The sequence below is a fragment of the Sander vitreus genome, chromosome 11, assembly GCF_031162955.1.
Source record: "Sander vitreus isolate 19-12246 chromosome 11, sanVit1, whole genome shotgun sequence".
NCBI lineage: Eukaryota > Metazoa > Chordata > Actinopteri > Perciformes > Percidae > Sander > Sander vitreus.
Window position 1 is genome coordinate 29990236 of NC_135865.1, and position 17500 is coordinate 30007735.

At 46.9% G+C, this 17500-nt stretch overlaps 2 protein-coding genes across 2 annotated transcripts in view; one reads left to right on the forward strand and one right to left on the reverse strand.

The window, feature by feature from the left end:
* Positions 1 to 11551, reverse strand: part of LOC144525904 (thrombospondin-type laminin G domain and EAR repeat-containing protein-like) — a 36100-nt gene extending 24549 nt beyond the window's left edge. Inside the window, exons 1-2 of the mRNA XM_078262964.1 lie at positions 11457 to 11551; positions 10427 to 10677 (exon numbers count right to left, since the gene is read on the reverse strand). Of these exons, the coding sequence (XP_078119090.1) occupies positions 10427 to 10508 (82 nt within the window). The 5' untranslated portion in view covers positions 10509 to 10677; positions 11457 to 11551. The remainder of the gene's footprint in view (positions 1 to 10426; positions 10678 to 11456) is intronic.
* Positions 11552 to 15258: 3707 nt separating this feature from the next.
* LOC144525878 (myosin light chain kinase, smooth muscle-like) overlaps positions 15259 to 17500 on the forward strand; it is a 131305-nt gene continuing 129063 nt past the window's right edge. The window contains exon 1 of the mRNA XM_078262940.1: positions 15259 to 15351. Within this exon, the coding sequence (XP_078119066.1) occupies positions 15259 to 15351 (93 nt within the window). The remainder of the gene's footprint in view (positions 15352 to 17500) is intronic.

Genomic DNA, 17500 nt, shown 5'->3' on the forward strand with positions numbered 1-17500 from the left:
ACCCGATAATCGTCTGACAGTCTGGCGAGGTCGCTGACTTGAGTCTGTTTGGTGTGTTCGTGCTGTCGTCCGTAAGAGGACTGAACAACTGACCTTTGTCGATCTGAAATGAAGACAGATTCAGCAACTGCACGGCCCATTTCTCTCTTAAAATGTTTTCAGAAACACGTTTCGTGAACTATTAGTCCAATATGAGATTGGATTCTGAACGAGACGCCATTATGGTCGGGGAGCAGACCCACGTGACACGTTCGACCAATCAGCTGCTGGTTTTCATTTTTTGGGCGACAATCCAGATTAGCTCCGCCTGCTGTTATGGAGACGTATTACGTCTCGCGCACGCGCAGAACGTACGCTCAAGTCAGCGTCTCTTCGGTGTGTTCTGAGGCAGTTTTTGGACCTCAGGGAGACTGATCAGTCTGACTGGCTTTTCTGCTGATGGTCGGCCATCGGGTTGGTGTGTCAGGGCTGTCTGGTTGGTGTGTCAGGGCTGTTGGGTTGGTGTGTTTGGGTCGTTGGGTTGGTGTGTCAGGGCCGTTGGATTGGTGTGTCAGGGCTGTTGGGTTAGTGTGTCTGGGCCGTCTGGTTGGTGTGTCTGGGCCGTTGGGTTGGTGTGTCAGGGCCGTCGGGTTGGTGTGTCAGGGCTGTTGGGTTGGTGTGTCAGGGCTGTTGGGTTGGTGTGTCTGGGCTGTTGGGTTGGTGTGTCAGGGCTGTCTGGTTGGTGTGTCAGGGCTGTTGGGTTGGTGTGTTTGGGTCGTTGGGTTGGTGTGTCAGGGCCGTTGGATTGGTGTGTCAGGGCCGTCTGGTTGGGGTGTCTGGGCCGTCTGGTTGGTGTGTCTGGGCCGTTGGGTTGGTGTGTCTGGGCCGTCGGGTTGGTGTGTCTGGGCCGTCTGGTTGGTGTGTCTGGGCCGTCGGGTTGGTGTGTCTGGGCCGTCTGGTTGGTGTGTCTGGGCCTTAAACAGACCAAACGAGGCAGGTGTGACAGCAACCAAAGTGAAATCAGTGTCTGGGTGAAAAGGCAGATGTCACACAACAGCTGGTTTTATCAGATCTCTTTCTAACAGGATGTTTTCCTTTTCCTGTGATTGATAAGTGTCTGACTGCCTGCCTGTCTGTCTGTCTGTCTGTCTGTCTGTCTGTCTGTCTGTCTGCCTGTCTGCCTGTCTGTCTGTCTGTCTGCCTGTCTGTCTGTCTGTCTGCCTGTCTGTCTGTCTGACTGTCTGTCTGCCTGTCTCGTCTGTCTGTCTGTCTGTCTGTCTGTCTGTCTGTCTGTCTGTCTGTCTGTCTGTCTGTCTGTCTGCCTGTCTGCCTGTCTGTCTGTCTGTCTGCCTGTCTGTCTGTCTGTCTGCCTGTCTGCCTGTCTGTCTGTCTGTCTGTCTGTCTGCCTGTCTGTCTGTCTGTCTGTCTGTCTGCCTGTCTGTCTGTCTGTCTGTCTGTCTGCCTGTCTGCCTGTCTGTCTGTCTGTCTGTCTGCTGTGTGGTCAGCTCAATTTCAATCTGCATCTGCTGTCAGATCAGATATCATCAACAGATTAACGCTTCAGCTCTGTTGGGTTTATTTTTATCACGTTATCGCCTCAGGGGACGTTTGTGTGTCTAAAAATAAAACCAAAGGTGTGTCGAGTTACAGATGTGTGTGTCTGTGTGTGTGTGTGTGTGTGTGTGTGTGTCTGTGTGTGAGTGTGTGTGTGTGTGTGTGTGTGTGTGTGTGTGTGTGTGTGTGTGTCAATTGTCAGCCTCTGGCAGCTCAGGCTCCTGGAATAATGATGTAATGCTTTCCTGTCAGAGAAAACACTGGCCAGCTTTCATACTGACAGTTTGAAAACGTTTTGTAACGTTACTGTTTGTGTATGTGTGTTTGTGTGTCTCTCTGTCTGTGTGTGTTTGTGTGTGTGTGTGTGTGTTTGTGTGTCTCTCTGTGTGTGTGTGTGTGTGTGTGTGTGTGTGTGTGTGTGTGTGTGTGTGTGTGTCTCTCTGTGTGTGTGTGTTTGTGTGTGTGTGTGTGTGTGTGTCTCTCTGTGTGTGTGTGTGTGTGTGTGTGTGTGTGTGTGTGTGTGTGTGTGTGTGTGTCTCTCTGTGTGTCTGTGTGTGTGTGTCTGTGTGTGTGTGTGTGTGTGTGCGTGTGTGTGTGTCTGTGTGTGTGTGTTTGTGTGTGTGTTTGTGTGTTTGTCTGTGTATGTCTGTGTGTGTGTGTGTGTCTCTCTGTGTGTCTGTGTGTGTGTCTGTGTGTGTGTGTCTCTGTGTGTGTGTGTGTGTGTGTGTGTGTGTGTGTGTGTGTGTGTGTGTGTGTGTGTGTTTGAAGGTATTTGTGAGAAGTTGGCGATCATTTCTGTAACACATACAGCCCTGAATGAGTGAACAGAGTGACGGAGTAAGGTGAAAAGTACAAAGTGACGTACGAAGTAAATAACAGAGTAATGTACAGAATTACAGAGCGAGGTATAGAGTCATAATAGTACAGGAATGGAGGAACGCTAGGGTTGTGCACTTTGTAACTATGAAATAAGGGACAAAAGGTTGCCTGCCACAGCAGGTTTGTCTGTGTTTTAAGCCCCCAACATCTCAGGCACTAGGATTAATGAGCTTTACAACGCATGCAAAGCACTCTCCCCATCACTGTGTATTATATGAAATGGCAGGTTGGCCCTCACGCAACACAAGAAGGCCCAAACATTGGTTGACCTTTGTGTACAAATCAATAACTGGACACACTCCTTCATATTCATATTTAACTACACTTTTAACACCTAGTAGATCTGAATACAATCTAAGATCAAGTACATACATACTGTTTGATGTTCCACAAACTAAAACAGAGGTTGGCAAAACTGCTTTTAGCGAGAGTGCTCCAACTTCATGGAATGGGTTGCAAAATCAGCTAAAACGAGCTTGGACGGGACTATTGTCGTCCCTTTAGAGCTATAAGTAAACGTTCTTGGTCGGGACTATTGTCGTCCCTTTAGCGCTATAAGTAAACGTGCTTGGTCGGGACTATTGCCGTCCCTTTAGCGCTATAAGTAAACGTTCTTGGTCGGGACTATTGACATCCCTTTAGAGCTATAAGTAAACGCGCTTGGTCGGGACTATTGACGTCCCCTTTAGCGCTATAAGTAAACGTGCTGCTTGGTCGGGACTATTGCGGTCCCTTTAGAGCTATAAGTAAACGTGCTGCTTGGTCGGGACTACTGCCGTCCCTTTAGAGCTATAAGTAAACGTTCTTGGTCGGGACAATTGACGTCCCTTTAGCGCTATAAGTAAACGTGCTTGGTCGGGACTATTGACGTCCCTTTAGAGCTATAAGTAAACGTTCTTGGTCGGGACTATTGACGTCCCTTTAGAGCTATAAGTAAACGTGCTTGATCGGGACTATTGACGTCCCTTTAGAGCTATAAGTAAACGTGCTTGGTCGGGACTATTGACGTCCCTTTAGCGCTATAAGTAAACGTGCTTGGTCGGGACTATTGACGTCCCTTTAGAGCTATAAGTAAACGTGCTTGATCGGGACTATTGACGTCCCTTTAGAGCTATAAGTAAACGTGCTTGATCGGGACTATTGACGTCCCTTTAGAGCTATAAGTAAACGTGCTTGGTCGGGAGTATTGCCGTCCCTTTAGAGCTATAAGTAAACGTTCTTGGTCGGGACAATTGACGTCCCTTTACAGCTATAAGTAAACGTGCTTGGTCGGGACTATTGCCGTCCCTTTAGCGCTATAAGTAAACGTGCTGCTTGGTCGGGACTATTGCCGTCCCTTTAGCGCTATAAGTAAAGCGTGCTTGAGTCGGGACTATTGACGTCCCTTTAGCGCTATAAGTAAACGTGCTGCTTGGTCGGGACTATTGCCGTCCCTTTAGAGCTATAAGTAAACGTGCTGCTTGGTCGGGGACTATTGCCGTCCCCTTTAGAGCTATAAGTAAGCGGGTGCTTGGTCGGGACTATTGACGTCCCCTTTAGCGCTATAAGTAAACGTGCTTGGTCGGGACTATTGCCGTCCCTTTAGAGCTATAAGTAAACGTTCTTGGTCGGGACTATTGCTCGACCTTTTAGAGCTATAAGTAAACGTTCTTGGTCGGGACTATTGACGTCCCTTTAGAGCTATAAGTAAACGTGCTTGGTCGGGACTATTGCCGACCCTTTAGAGCTATAAGTAAAGCGTTCTTGGTCGGGACTATTGACGTCCCTTTAGAGCTATAAGTAAAGCGTTCTTGGTCGGGACAATTGGCGTCCCTTTAGCGCTATAAGTAAACGTGCTGCTTGGTCGGGACTATTGCCGTCCCTTTAGAGCTATAAGTAAACGTGCTGCTTGGTCGGGACTATTGCCGTCCCTTTAGAGCTATAAGTAAACGTGCTGCTTGGTCGGGACTATTGCCGTCCCTTTAGAGCTATAAGTAAACGTGCTGCTTGGTCGGGACTATTGCCGTCCCCTTTAGCGCTATAAGTAAACGTGCTGCTTGGTCGGGACTATTGCCGTCCCTTTAGAGCTATAAGTAAACGTGCTGCTTGGTCGGGACTATTGCCGTCCCCTTTAGAGCTATAAGTAAACGTGCTTGGTCGGGACTATTGACGTCCCCTTTAGCGCTATAAGTAAACGTGCTTGGTCGGGACTATTGTCGTCCCTTTAGAGCTATAAGTAAACGTGCTTGGTCGGGACTATTGGCGTCCCTTTAGCGCTATAAGTAAACGTGCTGCTTGGTCGGGACAATTGACGTCCCTTTAGCGCTATAAGTAAACGTGCTGCTTGGTCGGGACTATTGCCGTCCCCTTTAGAGCTATAAGTAAACGTGCTGCTTGGTCGGGACTATTGCCGTCCCTTTAGAGCTATAAGTAAACGTGCTGCTTGGTCGGGACTATTGCCGTCCCTTTAGCGCTATAAGTAAACGTGCTTGGTCGGGACTATTGCCGTCCCTTTAGCGCTATAAGTAAACGTGCTGCTTGGTCGGGACTATTGCCGTCCCTTTAGAGCTATAAGTAAACGTGCTGCTTGGTCGGGACTATTGCCGTCCCTTTAGCGCTATAAGTAAACGTGCTGCTTGGTCGGGACTATTGCCGTCCCCTTTAGCGCTATAAGTAAACGTGCTTGAGTCGGGACTATTGCCGTCCCCTTTAGCGCTATAAGTAAACGTGCTGCTTGGTCGGGACTATTGCCGTCCCTTTAGCGCTATAAGTAAACGTGCTTGAGTCGGGACTATTGACGTCCCCTTTAGCGCTATAAGTAAAGCGTGCTTGGTCGGGACTATTGCCGTCCCCTTTAGCGCTATAAGTAAACGTGCTGCTTGGTCGGGACTATTGCCGTCCCTTTAGAGCTATAAGTAAACGTGCTTGGTCGGGACTATTGACGTCCCCTTTAGCGCTATAAGTAAACGTGCTTGGTCGGGACTATTGACGTCCCCTTTAGCGCTATAAGTAAACGTGCTTGGTCGGGACTATTGCCGTCCCTTTAGAGCTATAAGTAAACGTGCTTGGTCGGGACTATTGTCGTCCCTTTAGCGCTATAAGTAACGTGCTTGGTCGGGACTATTGTCGTCCCTTTAGAGCTATAAGTAAACGTGCTTGGTCGGGACTATTGCCGTCCCCTTTAGCGCTATAAGTAAACGTTCTTGGTCGGGACAATTGACGTCCCTTTACAGCTATAAGTAAACGTGCTTGGTCGGGACTATTGCCGTCCCTTTAGCGCTATAAGTAAACGTGCTGCTTGGTCGGGACTATTGACGTCCCTTTAGAGCTATAAGTAAACGTGCTTGGTCGGGACTATTGACGTCCCTTTAGCGCTATAAGTAAACGTGCTTGGTCGGGACTATTGTCGTCCCCTTTAGCGCTATAAGTAAACGCGCTTGGTCGGGACTATTGACGTCCCTTTAGCGCTATAAGTAAACGCGCTTGGTCGGGACTATTGCCGTCCCTTTAGCGCTATAAGTAAACGCGCTTGGTCGGGACTATTGCCGTCCCTTTAGCGCTATAAGTAAACGCAGCTTGGTCGGGACTATTGCCGTCCCCTTTAGCGCTATAAGTAAACGTGCTTGGTCGGGACTATTGCCGTCCCTTTAGCTCTATAAGTAAACGTGCTTGGTCGGGACTATTGACGTCCCTTTAGCGCTATAAGTAAACGTGCTTGGTCGGGACTATTGACGTCCCTTTCGACGCAGTTATGTTAAGGAAAGTGTCGTGGGTGGGCGTACGGTTCTGTGACATGCGGGAGGAAAGAAAGAAGCGACTACGGTAAGCAGGACGTGAACCCCGCTCTCCTGGTGAAAGTCCTGTGTTTGACCCATCCCCCCCCCCCCCCCACCCCAACCAACCTCCTTACATACTCCTCTCTAAATCCTCTCTAACTGCTGCTCTCCCCGGTGTGTTACACAAACACGCTGAAAGACGCCTTTTTCGTCTCATCAGACGCTGACAGCCACTGTCCAAACGTCCTGATTTTAAAGTGTGTTCTGATTTTATTTCTTACTTATTTCTGCACTTATACTCTGTTACTTGTTGTCTGTTAAAGTGTATCGTCTATGTGCTTCCTTCTTGGCCAGGGCTCACTTGTAAAAGAGATTGTAATCTCAATATGATTCTTTTCCCTGGTAAAATACAGGTAAAATGAATTAAATTAAATTAGGCAATGGTTAGGGTTAGGTTTGGGTTAAAACACCCACGCCCAGGATGGGCGCTGCGAGATGCACGGGCACAAGGAGACCACTTGTGTGAATTAAACACTTCTTTAACCTTACCAAAAAATAAGTTTGGTTATGTAAAAGCTGTTTAAAAGAACCACTGGACAGGACGGACAGCGGGAGAATAAAAGGTCATATATATATATATATATATATATATAAGCTACTGTTGTCTGTTGTATCATACTACTCTCTACTGCTGTCTCTACATACTACTCTCTACGGTTGTCTCTACATACTACTCTCTACTGGTGTCTCTACATACTACTCTCTACTGCTGTCTCTACATACTACTCTCTACTGTTGTCTCTACATACTACTCTCTACTGCTGTATCTCTTCATACTACTCTCTACTGCTGTCTCTACATACTACTCTCTACTCCAGTCTCTCTTCATACTACTCTCTACTGTTGTCTCTCTACATACTACTCTCTACTGCTGTCTCTCTACATACTACTCTCTACTGCTGTCTCTCTTCATACTACTCTCTACTCCAGTCTCTCTACATACTACTCTCTACTGCTGTCTCTCTACATACTACTCTCTACCGCTGTCTCTCTTCATACTACTCTCTACTGCTGTCTCTCTTCATACTACTCTCTACTGCTGTCTCTACATACTACTCTCTACTGCTGTCTCTCTACATACTACTCTCTACTGCTGTCTCTCTACATACTACTCTCTACTGCTGTCTCTCTTCATACTACTCTCTACTGTTGTCTCTCTACATACTACTCTCTACTGCTGTCTCTCCACATACTACTCTCTACTGTTGTCTCTCTACATACTACTCTCTACTGTTGTCTCTCTACATACTACTCTCTACTGCTGTATCTCTACATACTACTCTCTACTGCTGTCTCTCCACATACTACTCTCTACTGCTGTATCTCTTTATACTACTCTCTACTGGTGTCTCTCTACATACTACTCTCTACTGCTGTCTCTCTACATACTACTCTCTACTGTTGTCTCTCTACATACTACTCTCTACTGCTGTCTCTCTTCATACTACTCTCTACTGTTGTCTCTCTACATACTACTCTCTACTGTTGTCTCTCTACATACTACTCACTACTGTTGTCTCTTCATACTACTCTCTACTGCTGTCTCTCTACATACTACTCTCTACTGCTGTTTCTACATACTACTCTACACTTGTCTCTCTACATACTACTCTCTACTGCTGTTTCTACATACTACTCTACTGTTGTCTCTCTTCATACTACTCTTTACTGTTGTATAGTGTTTCCCCCTCTCATTCCCCCTGCTCTGGTGTTTCCTCCTCTCATTCCCCCTGCTCTGGTGTTCCCCCTCTCATTCCCCCTGCTCTGGTGTTCCCCCTCTCATTCCCCCTGCTCTGGTGTTTCCTCCTCTCATTCCCCCTGCTCTGGTGTTCCCCCTCTCATTCCCCCTGCTCTGGTGTTTCCCCCTCTCATTCCCCCTGCTCTGGTGTTCCCCCCTCTCATTCCCCCTGCTCTGGTGTTCCCCCTCTCATTCCCCCTGCTCTGGTGTTCCCCCTCTCATTCCCCCTGCTCTGGTGTTTCCCCCTCTCATTCCCCCTGCTCTGGTGTTTCCCCCTCTCATTCCCCCTGCTCAGGTGTTCCCCCTCTCATTCCCCCCTCTCATTCCCCCTGCTCTGGCGTTTCCCCTCTCATTCCCCCTGCTCTGGTGTTTCCCCCTCTCATTCCCCCTGCTCTGGCGTTTCCCCCTCTCATTCCCCCTGCTCTGGCGTTTCCCCCTCTCATTCCCCCTGCTCTGGCGTTTCCTCCTCTCATTCCCCCTGCTCTGGCGCTTCCCTCTCATTCCCTGCTCTGGTGTTCCCTCTCATTCCCCCCTGCTCTGGTGTTTCCCCCCTCTCATTCCCCCTGCTCTGGTGTTTCCCCTCTCATTCCCCCTGCTCTGGTGTTTCCCCCTCTCATTCCCCCCTGCTCTGGTGTTTCCCCCTCTCATTCCCCCTGCTCTGGTGTTTCCCCCTCTCATTCCCCCTGCTCTGGTGTTTCCCCCTCTCATTCCCCCTGCTCCTGCTCTGGTGTTTCCCCCTCTCATTCCCCCTGCTCTGGTGTTTCCCCCTCTCATTCCCCCTGCTCTGGTGTTTCCCCCTCTCATTCCCCCTGCTCTGGTTGAGAGGTTTGGGCGTGTTAGTTTAAACAGAGATTAGTTTTTCTACTGGAGACAAAAGCACTTGGAGCACCGAGATCACTATTGGCTCAAAACTCAAACGCTTAAAAACCAAAACGTACCAGTGGAGATGGAGCCTCAGAAACAGGTTAGACAAACTGAGACCAAATGTGAAAGGTGACAGAAATGAGATGAAAGAAGAGACGCCGAGAGTTTAAATCTTTTTCTTCTTAACTGACAGCAACGGCTCGATGTAAGTTCTTTATCTGGAATTCCCCTTTAAGCTCGTACGAGGCGGCCTGTGTGTTTTGTTGCTGCAGCGGGATCAATGGAGGATGAATGGAGGATGAATGGAGGGAGGGGACGACATGCTCAGAAACAGATCTCACATTTCAAAGACACAGAAAACAACGAAGCACAAAACAGCACAGAAACGTCCTAAACACCCCACACGTTTATACTCAAAGCTCCGATATGCTTTTTATTCCAGCTCAGGGCTCCCAAACAACTGGCCATAACAAAACATATACTGTAGTAAAAGTACAGCAGTATTCTCAGCTTCATGCAGTAAAAGTACAGCAGTATTCTCAGCGTCATGCAGTAAAAGTACAGCAGTATTCTCAGCGTCATGCAGTAAAAGTACAGCAGTATTCTCAGCTTCATGCAGTAAAAGTACAGCAGTATTCTCAGCGGCATGCAGTAAAAGTACAGCAATAGTCTCAGCTTCATGAAGTAAAAGTAAAGCAGTATTCTCAGCGTCATGCAGTAAAAGTACACAATATTCTCAGCGTCATGCATTAAAAGTATAGCAGTATACTTTAACATGTTTTTGTTGGGCTATTTGTGATGTTTTTGGCGTTTTTTTAGCAGTATTCTCAGCTTCATGCAGTAAAAGTACAGCAGTATTCTCAGCGTCATGCAGTAAAAGTACAGCAGTATTCTCAGCGTCATGCAGTAAAAGTACAGCAGTATTCTCAGCTTCATGCAGTAAAAGTACAGCAGTATTCTCAGCGGCATGCAGTAAAAGTACAGCAATAGTCTCAGCTTCATGAAGTAAAAGTACAGCAGTATTCTCAGCGTCATGCAATAAAAGTACAGCAGTATTCTCAGCGTCATGCAGTAAAAGTACACAATATTCTCAGCGTCATGCATTAAAAGTATAGCAGTATACTTTAACATGTTTTTGTTAGGCTATTTGTGATGTTTTTGGCGTTTTTTTTAGCAGTATTCTCAGCTTCATGCAGTAAAAGTACAGCAGTATTCTCAGCATCATGCAGTAAAAGTACAGCAGTATTCTCAGCGTCATGCAGTAAAAGTACAGCAGTATTCTCAGCTTCATGCAGTAAAAGTACAGCAGTATTCTCAGCGGCATGCAGTAAAAGTACAGCAGTATTCTCAGCTTCATATAGTAAAAGTACAGCAGTATTCTCAGAAACATTCCAACTTTTTTGGCGTTTTTTTGCAATGTTTTTGTTGGGCTATTTGCAATGTTTTTGGCAGTATTCTCAGCTTCATGCAGTAAAAGTACAGCAGTATTCTTATCTTCAACGTTTTTGGCGATATCTTTGGGTTTATTCAACATAACTAACGAGTTATTGATTGATACAACCCAGCTACTGAGTATCTCCCCCCGCGGTACTCGTACCTGTACAGGGTCTCCAGCTCTGGCTTCGGGCTCCGGCGGCGAGCAGCACCCAGGTGAGCAGCAGGGAGCGACACGCCAACATCACGCCAATGCCGGGGGTTTGATTCCACCTCACCGGTCGGCTTGTTGACCGGCGTCGTTCGCCGTCATGTTCCGGCTGACAGGCAGCAGATGCACCAGGACACCATCCAGTATTGGACTCTTATAGCGCTGATATTTCTCTTCTTTTCTGCAGGTTTTATTCATAACGTCTGTAAGAAAACAATATCAACAAGAACGTCAATAATTACAGCAGCACTGATAACTATTTGTTGCTCAAACACACACACACACACACACACACACACACACACACACACACACACACACACACACACACACACACACACACACACACACACACACACACACACACACACACACACACACACACACACACACACACACACACACACACACACACACACACACACACACACACACACACACACACACACAGGCACACACACACACACACACACACACAAATACATACAGGCACTACACACACACACACACACACACAGGCACACACATCACACACACACTACACACACACACACACACACACACACACACACACACACACACATACACACACACACAGCACACAGGCACACACACACACACACACACACACACACACACACACAGGCACACACACACACACACACACACACACACACACACACACACACACACACACACACACACACACACACACACACACACACAGTCACACACACACACTCACACACACACACACACACACAGTCACACACACACACTCACACACACACACACTCACACACACACACACACACACACACACACACACTAAATAATCTTTTAGACTAACAAATATTGTTTGTGTACATTGTGTGTCTCCCCTTGTTCACTACAGGACAGATTGTTGTTCTGTCTCTGATCCAACCTTTAAATAAGTCAGAAGAAATGTTTTCTTCGTTAATCAAACCACACTACGGATTACCTTCACACCAAAGGTCCGACACATCGGCGTCACCTCTGCAACAACCATGACACCAACAGCGTCCTGGTCCGGTCTCTGGGGGACAGATTTTGGAGGTCAAACCTGAAGAGAAACAAAGAGAAGGTCAAACTCACATCTGAACAAACAAAGGTCAGTTTGAAAGACTTTCGTCAGATTTTGAGAGGCTGTTCGTTACGCTAACATAAGTGCACTGATACGCTAGTCAAGGGCTAGCACTCCACCAATCAGAGTGAGGGGGCTGCACATGCTCAGTACCTATACATGCACTAATGGAGAGATGTCAGAGTGGGGGGGCTGCACATGCTCAGTACCTATACATGCACTAATGGAGAGATGTCAGAGTGGGGGGGCTGCACATGCTCAGTACCTCTACATGCACTAATGGAGAGATGTCAGAGTGGGGGGGCTGCACATGCTCAGTACCTCTACATGCACTAATGGAGAGATGTCAGAGTGGGGGGGCTGCACATGGAAAGGCGCCCCGAGCAGTTGGGGGTTCGGTGCCTTGCTTAAGAGCACCTTGTCAGTGCCCAGGAGGTGAACTGGCTGGAACTCTCCAGCTACCAGCCCACCACGATACTTTGGTCCGTATGGGGACTTGAACCAGCAACCCTGGCTACTGCCACCCCCAGTAACCAATGCAGTGTGTGTTAACCTGCCGTTAACCACTCACTGCTGCCAGGAAATCTGGCTTCTGTGATCTGACAGATCTGAGAGTAATAAGTGAAGGAGACGCGGGAGAGTCAGTTTACAAAGGTTAGTGAGGAAACCAGAGGACAGGACACCTTTAGAGATGAAGACTGTTTGTGCCACTTAAAAGGATATACATCGCTTTCATGAGGATGAGTTTCATACATACTGTAATTATAATTACAGAAATGAAGTTTATTAGATACAGGAATCAAATCAAAAGGCAGAAACCAGTGACTCACACGTCAGATAAACATCTGAGAGCAGCGTTGAGCAGATGTGATTTAAATGAAGATAGTGACTCAGTGAGTCTGAAGCTCTTGGGCAGGTCGATTCAGAGTTTTAACTGATCGCCTCCAGTTTTAAATCTGACTCCGGTTCAGGTCTGACTTTTGGTGTTTCTGCAGGTTTTGAAGATTAAGGCTTCATCTCCACCGCTACGTTTTGGTTTAAAAAGGAATATCTTCTGCTATGTTCCCCCCTCTCATTCCCCCTGCTCTGGTGTTTCCCTCATTCCCCCTCTGTTTCCCCCTCTCATTCCCCCTCTCATTCCCCCTGCTCTGGTGTTCCCCCTCTCATTCCCCCTGCTCTGGTGTTCCCCCCTCTCATTTCCCCCTGCTCTGGTGTTTCCCCTCTCATTCCCCCTGCTCTGGTGTTTCCCCCTCTCATTCCCCCTGCTCTGGTGTTTCCCCCTCTCATTCCCCCTGCTCTGGTGTTTCCCCCTCTCATTCCCCCTGCTCTGGTGTTTCCCCCTCTCATTCCCCCCTGCTCTGGTGTTTCCCCCCTCTCATTCCCCCTGCTCTGGTGTTTCCCTCATTCCCCCTCTCATTCCCCCTCTCATTCCCCCTCTCATTCCCCCTGCTCTGGTGTTTCCCTCATTCCCCCTGCTCTGGTGTTCCCCCTCTCATTCCCCCTGCTCTGGTGTTTCCCCCTCTCATTCCCCTGCTCTGGTGTCCCCCTCTCATTCCCCCTGCTCTGGTGTTTCCCCCTCTCATTCCCCCTGCTCTGCTGTTTCCCCCTCTCATTCCCCCTGCTCTGGTGTCTGCTAAGTTTCTTTTTGGGGTCTTTATGTCGACTACAGAGACATGCAGTATTACAGTCAAAGATTTTTTTTACTTTTTTGATAAAATAAAAGCATGTGAATGAACTAAACATGTCTGGCCCTTAGAGAAGTTGAGCTTGACTCCCACGTTTTAGGGGCTCCGTATAATCTGGTGCCTTGACAGTAATCTTAGCACCAATGCTAAACCAAACAGTAGTCAGTGTATTCATGATTAACGTGAAAACATTAGTTCTCTCTTCTGTTTAACTGCAGCTCTGTGTTGTTGTGGTTGAAGCTTGTTGAGTGATATCTGGTTTCTCTGCAGGAAATAATCTGTGATGATGAAGCGAACGTGACTGAAACTATCTTTTTATTTGATTATTAAGCATGCTGATTAGATTATTAAGTGACAATAGGGTTTCACTTTATCTGCAGGCTTATACTCGTTGGAGACTCGTTGTCATTACTCAGAATTCTTCATGGGGCGACAGAAAGTACGTGCTATAGCTTTAAACCTTGGGTGGTAAGTGGTAAATGTATTTACTGAGGTATCAAAACCTCTTTGGTTTTCTCCAAGACTGTAGTCAAGATGACCTTATCGAGACCAGGTCGAGATGGAGACTATAGACAGTCCAGACCAGGTCGAGATGGAGACTATAGACAGTCCAGACCAGGTCGAGATGGAGACTATAGACAGTCCAGACCAAGTCGAGATAGAGACTATAGACAGTCCAGACCAGGTCGAGATGGAGACTATAGACAGTCCAGACCAGGTCGAGATGGAGACTATAGACAGTCCAGACCAGGTCGAGATGGAGACTATAGACAGTCCAGACCAGGTCGAGATGGAGACTATAGACAGTCCAGACCAGGTCGAGATGGAGACTTAAGACAGTCCAGACCAGGTCGAGATGGAGACTATAGACAGTCCAGACCAGGTCGAGATGGAGACTATAGACAGTCCAGACCAGGTCGAGATGGAGACTATAGACAGTCCAGACCAAGTCGAGATGGAGACTATAGACAGTCCAAACCAAGTCGAGATGGAGACTATAGACAGTCCAGACCAAGTCGAGATGGAGACTATAGACAGTCCAGACCAAGTCAAGATGGAGACTATAGACAGTCCAGACCAGGTCAAGATGGAGACTATAGACAGTCCAGACCAGGTCAAGATGGAGACTATATATAGACAGTCCAGACCAAGTCAAGATGGAGACTATAGACAGTCCAGACCAAGTCAAGATGGAGACTATAGACAGTCCGGACCAAGTCGAGATGGAGACTATAGACAGTCCGGACCAAGTCGAGATGGAGACTATAGACAGTCCAAACCAAGTCGAGATGGAGACTATAGACAGTCCAGACCAGGTCAAGATGGAGACTTAAGACAGTCCAGACCAGGTCCAGATGGAGACTATAGACAGTCCAAACCAAGTCAAGATGGAGACTATAGACAGTCCAGACCAAGTCAAGATGGAGACTTAAGACAGTCCAGACCAGGTCAAGATGGAGACTATATATAGACAGTCCAGACCAAGTCAAGATGGAGACTATAGACAGTCCAGACCAAGTCAAGATGGAGACTTAAGACAGTCCAGACCAGGTCAAGATGGAGACTATATATAGACAGTCCAGACCAAGTCAAGATGGAGACTATAGACAGTCCAGACCAAGTCGAGATGGAGACTATAGACAGTCCAGACCAAGTCGAGATGGAGACTATAGACAGTCCAGACCAAGTCGAGATGGAGACTATAGACAGTCCAGACCAAGTCAAGATGGAGACTATAGACAGTCCAGACCAAGTCGAGATGGAGACTATAGACAGTCCAGACCAAGTCGAGATGGAGACTATAGACAGTCCAGACCAAGTCGAGATGGAGACTTAAGACAGTCCAGACCAGGTCCAGATGGAGACTATAGACAGTCCAGACCAAGTCAAGATGGAGACTATAGACAGTCCAGACCAAGTCAAGATGGAGACTATATATAGACAGTCCAGACCAAGTCAAGATGGAGACTTAAGACAGTCCAGACCAGGTCAAGATGGAGACTATAGACAGTCCAGACCAAGTCAAGATGGAGACTATAGACAGTCCAGACCAAGTCAAGATGGAGACTATAGACAGTCCAGACCAAGTCAAGATGGAGACTTAAGACAGTCCAGACCAGGTCAAGATGGAGACTATATATAGACAGTCCAGACCAAGTCAAGATGGAGACTATAAGACAGTCCAGACCAAGTCAAGATGGAGACTTAAGACAGTCCAGACCAGGTCAAGATGGAGACTATATATAGACAGTCCAGACCAAGTCAAGACAGAGTTCAGAGCAAATCAAGTCATGTTCACTACTTCTAAAACTGACACACATCATATGTGTAAATCATGGCCCAATTCACAAGGGGTCCACACTTTCTTTGTCTCTCCCCGAGAGATTGTTTTCTGAAATAGAGTCCCATAATGGTCCCCCAGACGGGGAGGGACTTTACCTCTCTGTTTAGTTTTTCTATAAAAAATAATAAATCAAACCTGGGTCAGAAGTCAGAGGTCAATCCGGCCGGCCTGGATCGGTTTTTGGTACTAAAACACCTTGAAGACGTTTTCCTGGAGATGTCCTTCCTAACTTTCTGAAATCTTCCTGAGACAGTTCATACGAAATGTTGCACACGTTGTCTTCTTAACTCTCTTTCTGTCTCAAAGCGCCCATATTCTGCTCATTTTCAGGTTCATAATTGTATTTAGAGGTTGTACCAGAACAGGTTTACATGGTTTCATATTTTAGTTGTACTGCTCATTGCTGCAGCTCCTCTTTTCACCCTGTGTTCAGGTCTCTGTTTTAGCTACAGAGTGAGACCTCTCACTGCTGGAACATCTTTGTTGGCAGTCGCACATGCTCAGTAGCTAGGTAAGGACTACGTGCTCAGTAGCTAGGTAAGGACTACATGCTCAGTAGCTAGGTAAGGACTACATGCTCAGGTAAGGACTACATGCTCAGTAGCTAGGTAAGGATTACATGCTCAGTAGCTAGGTAAGGACTACATCAGCTAGCTAGGTAAGGACTACATGCTCAGTAGCTAGGTAAGGACTACATCAGCTAGCTAGGTAAGGACTACATGCTCAGTAGCTAGGTAAGGACTACATCAGCTAGCTAGGTAAGGACTACATGCTCAGTAGCTAGGTAAGGACTACATCAGCTAGCTAGGTAAGGACTACATGCTCAGTAGCTAGGTAAGGACTACATGCTCAGTAGCTAGGTAAGGACTACATGAGCTAGCTAGCTGTTTCTCCAACTTCAGTAGAACAAGGCAGGATTAGCTGGGAGACTTCTTCTAAACGAGGGAACACTTCCACCTTTGTGTGGAATACCTGCAGAACAGGGACATGGAAGTAGTTCTTTTGGAGATTAGGGTGAACTAGTGTGTGTTGTAGCAGTGTTTTGCCATTGAGAACGAGCTAACATGCTAACGGTTATCCCCCTAGGCCCCTCGTCTCGGCTAGTGACGTAGAAAGCCGTGCAGATGTTGACCAGCTGACCCAGAGACTGAAGACAGGACACATTCGGGAACCGTATCTCACTCAGAACAACATGGATGGTGTTTTCAAAGTGTGTATGCGTGTGGAAGCACCAGAGACACAAAATAATACAGATCTCTGAACAGGTCGGTCCCTCTGTCTGTCCTCCCTGCAGGTCTCAAGCTTTGGACATCTGTCGTCCAGTTTTTTAACCCTCGTTTTGTCGTCCCGTTGACCTGCAACTTTGGGTTTTTCTGGGTCAAAATGTCAACATTTGTTTGTTCTTTTTCGACACTTTTCTCGATGTTTTTGGCACTTTCTTTCCAATTTGTTTGCCACTTTTTTGTCAATTTTTAACAAGTTTTTTTTGTCGCTTTTTCCGATGTTTTTTTGCCAATTTTCGTAACAATTTTTTGTCACCTTTGGCGATGTTTTTTTTTTAGATTTTTTTGGTCACTTTTTTCAGCGTTTAATTAAAAAAAAGTAGATTTTATTCTGCGTTTTTGTAGCTTTTTCCAACATTTGTCACTTTTTTCAGCGTTCTTTTGTCGTAGTTCTGACACAGACAGTTTCTACTAAACGTTCAGTATTTTATCATGAAAAACATGCTCACCTGCTTTTTTCAAACGTGTAACTTCCTTTTTAAAAAAGTGCAATGATCTTATAATCATTGTCCCGGCTGTCCATCTTTCGTCAGGGTTTATGGAGATGTAGTCGTCCACCTGTTGGCCAAAATGTGTCCCTTTTTAAATCTTCCGAGACGTTCCTTCTTC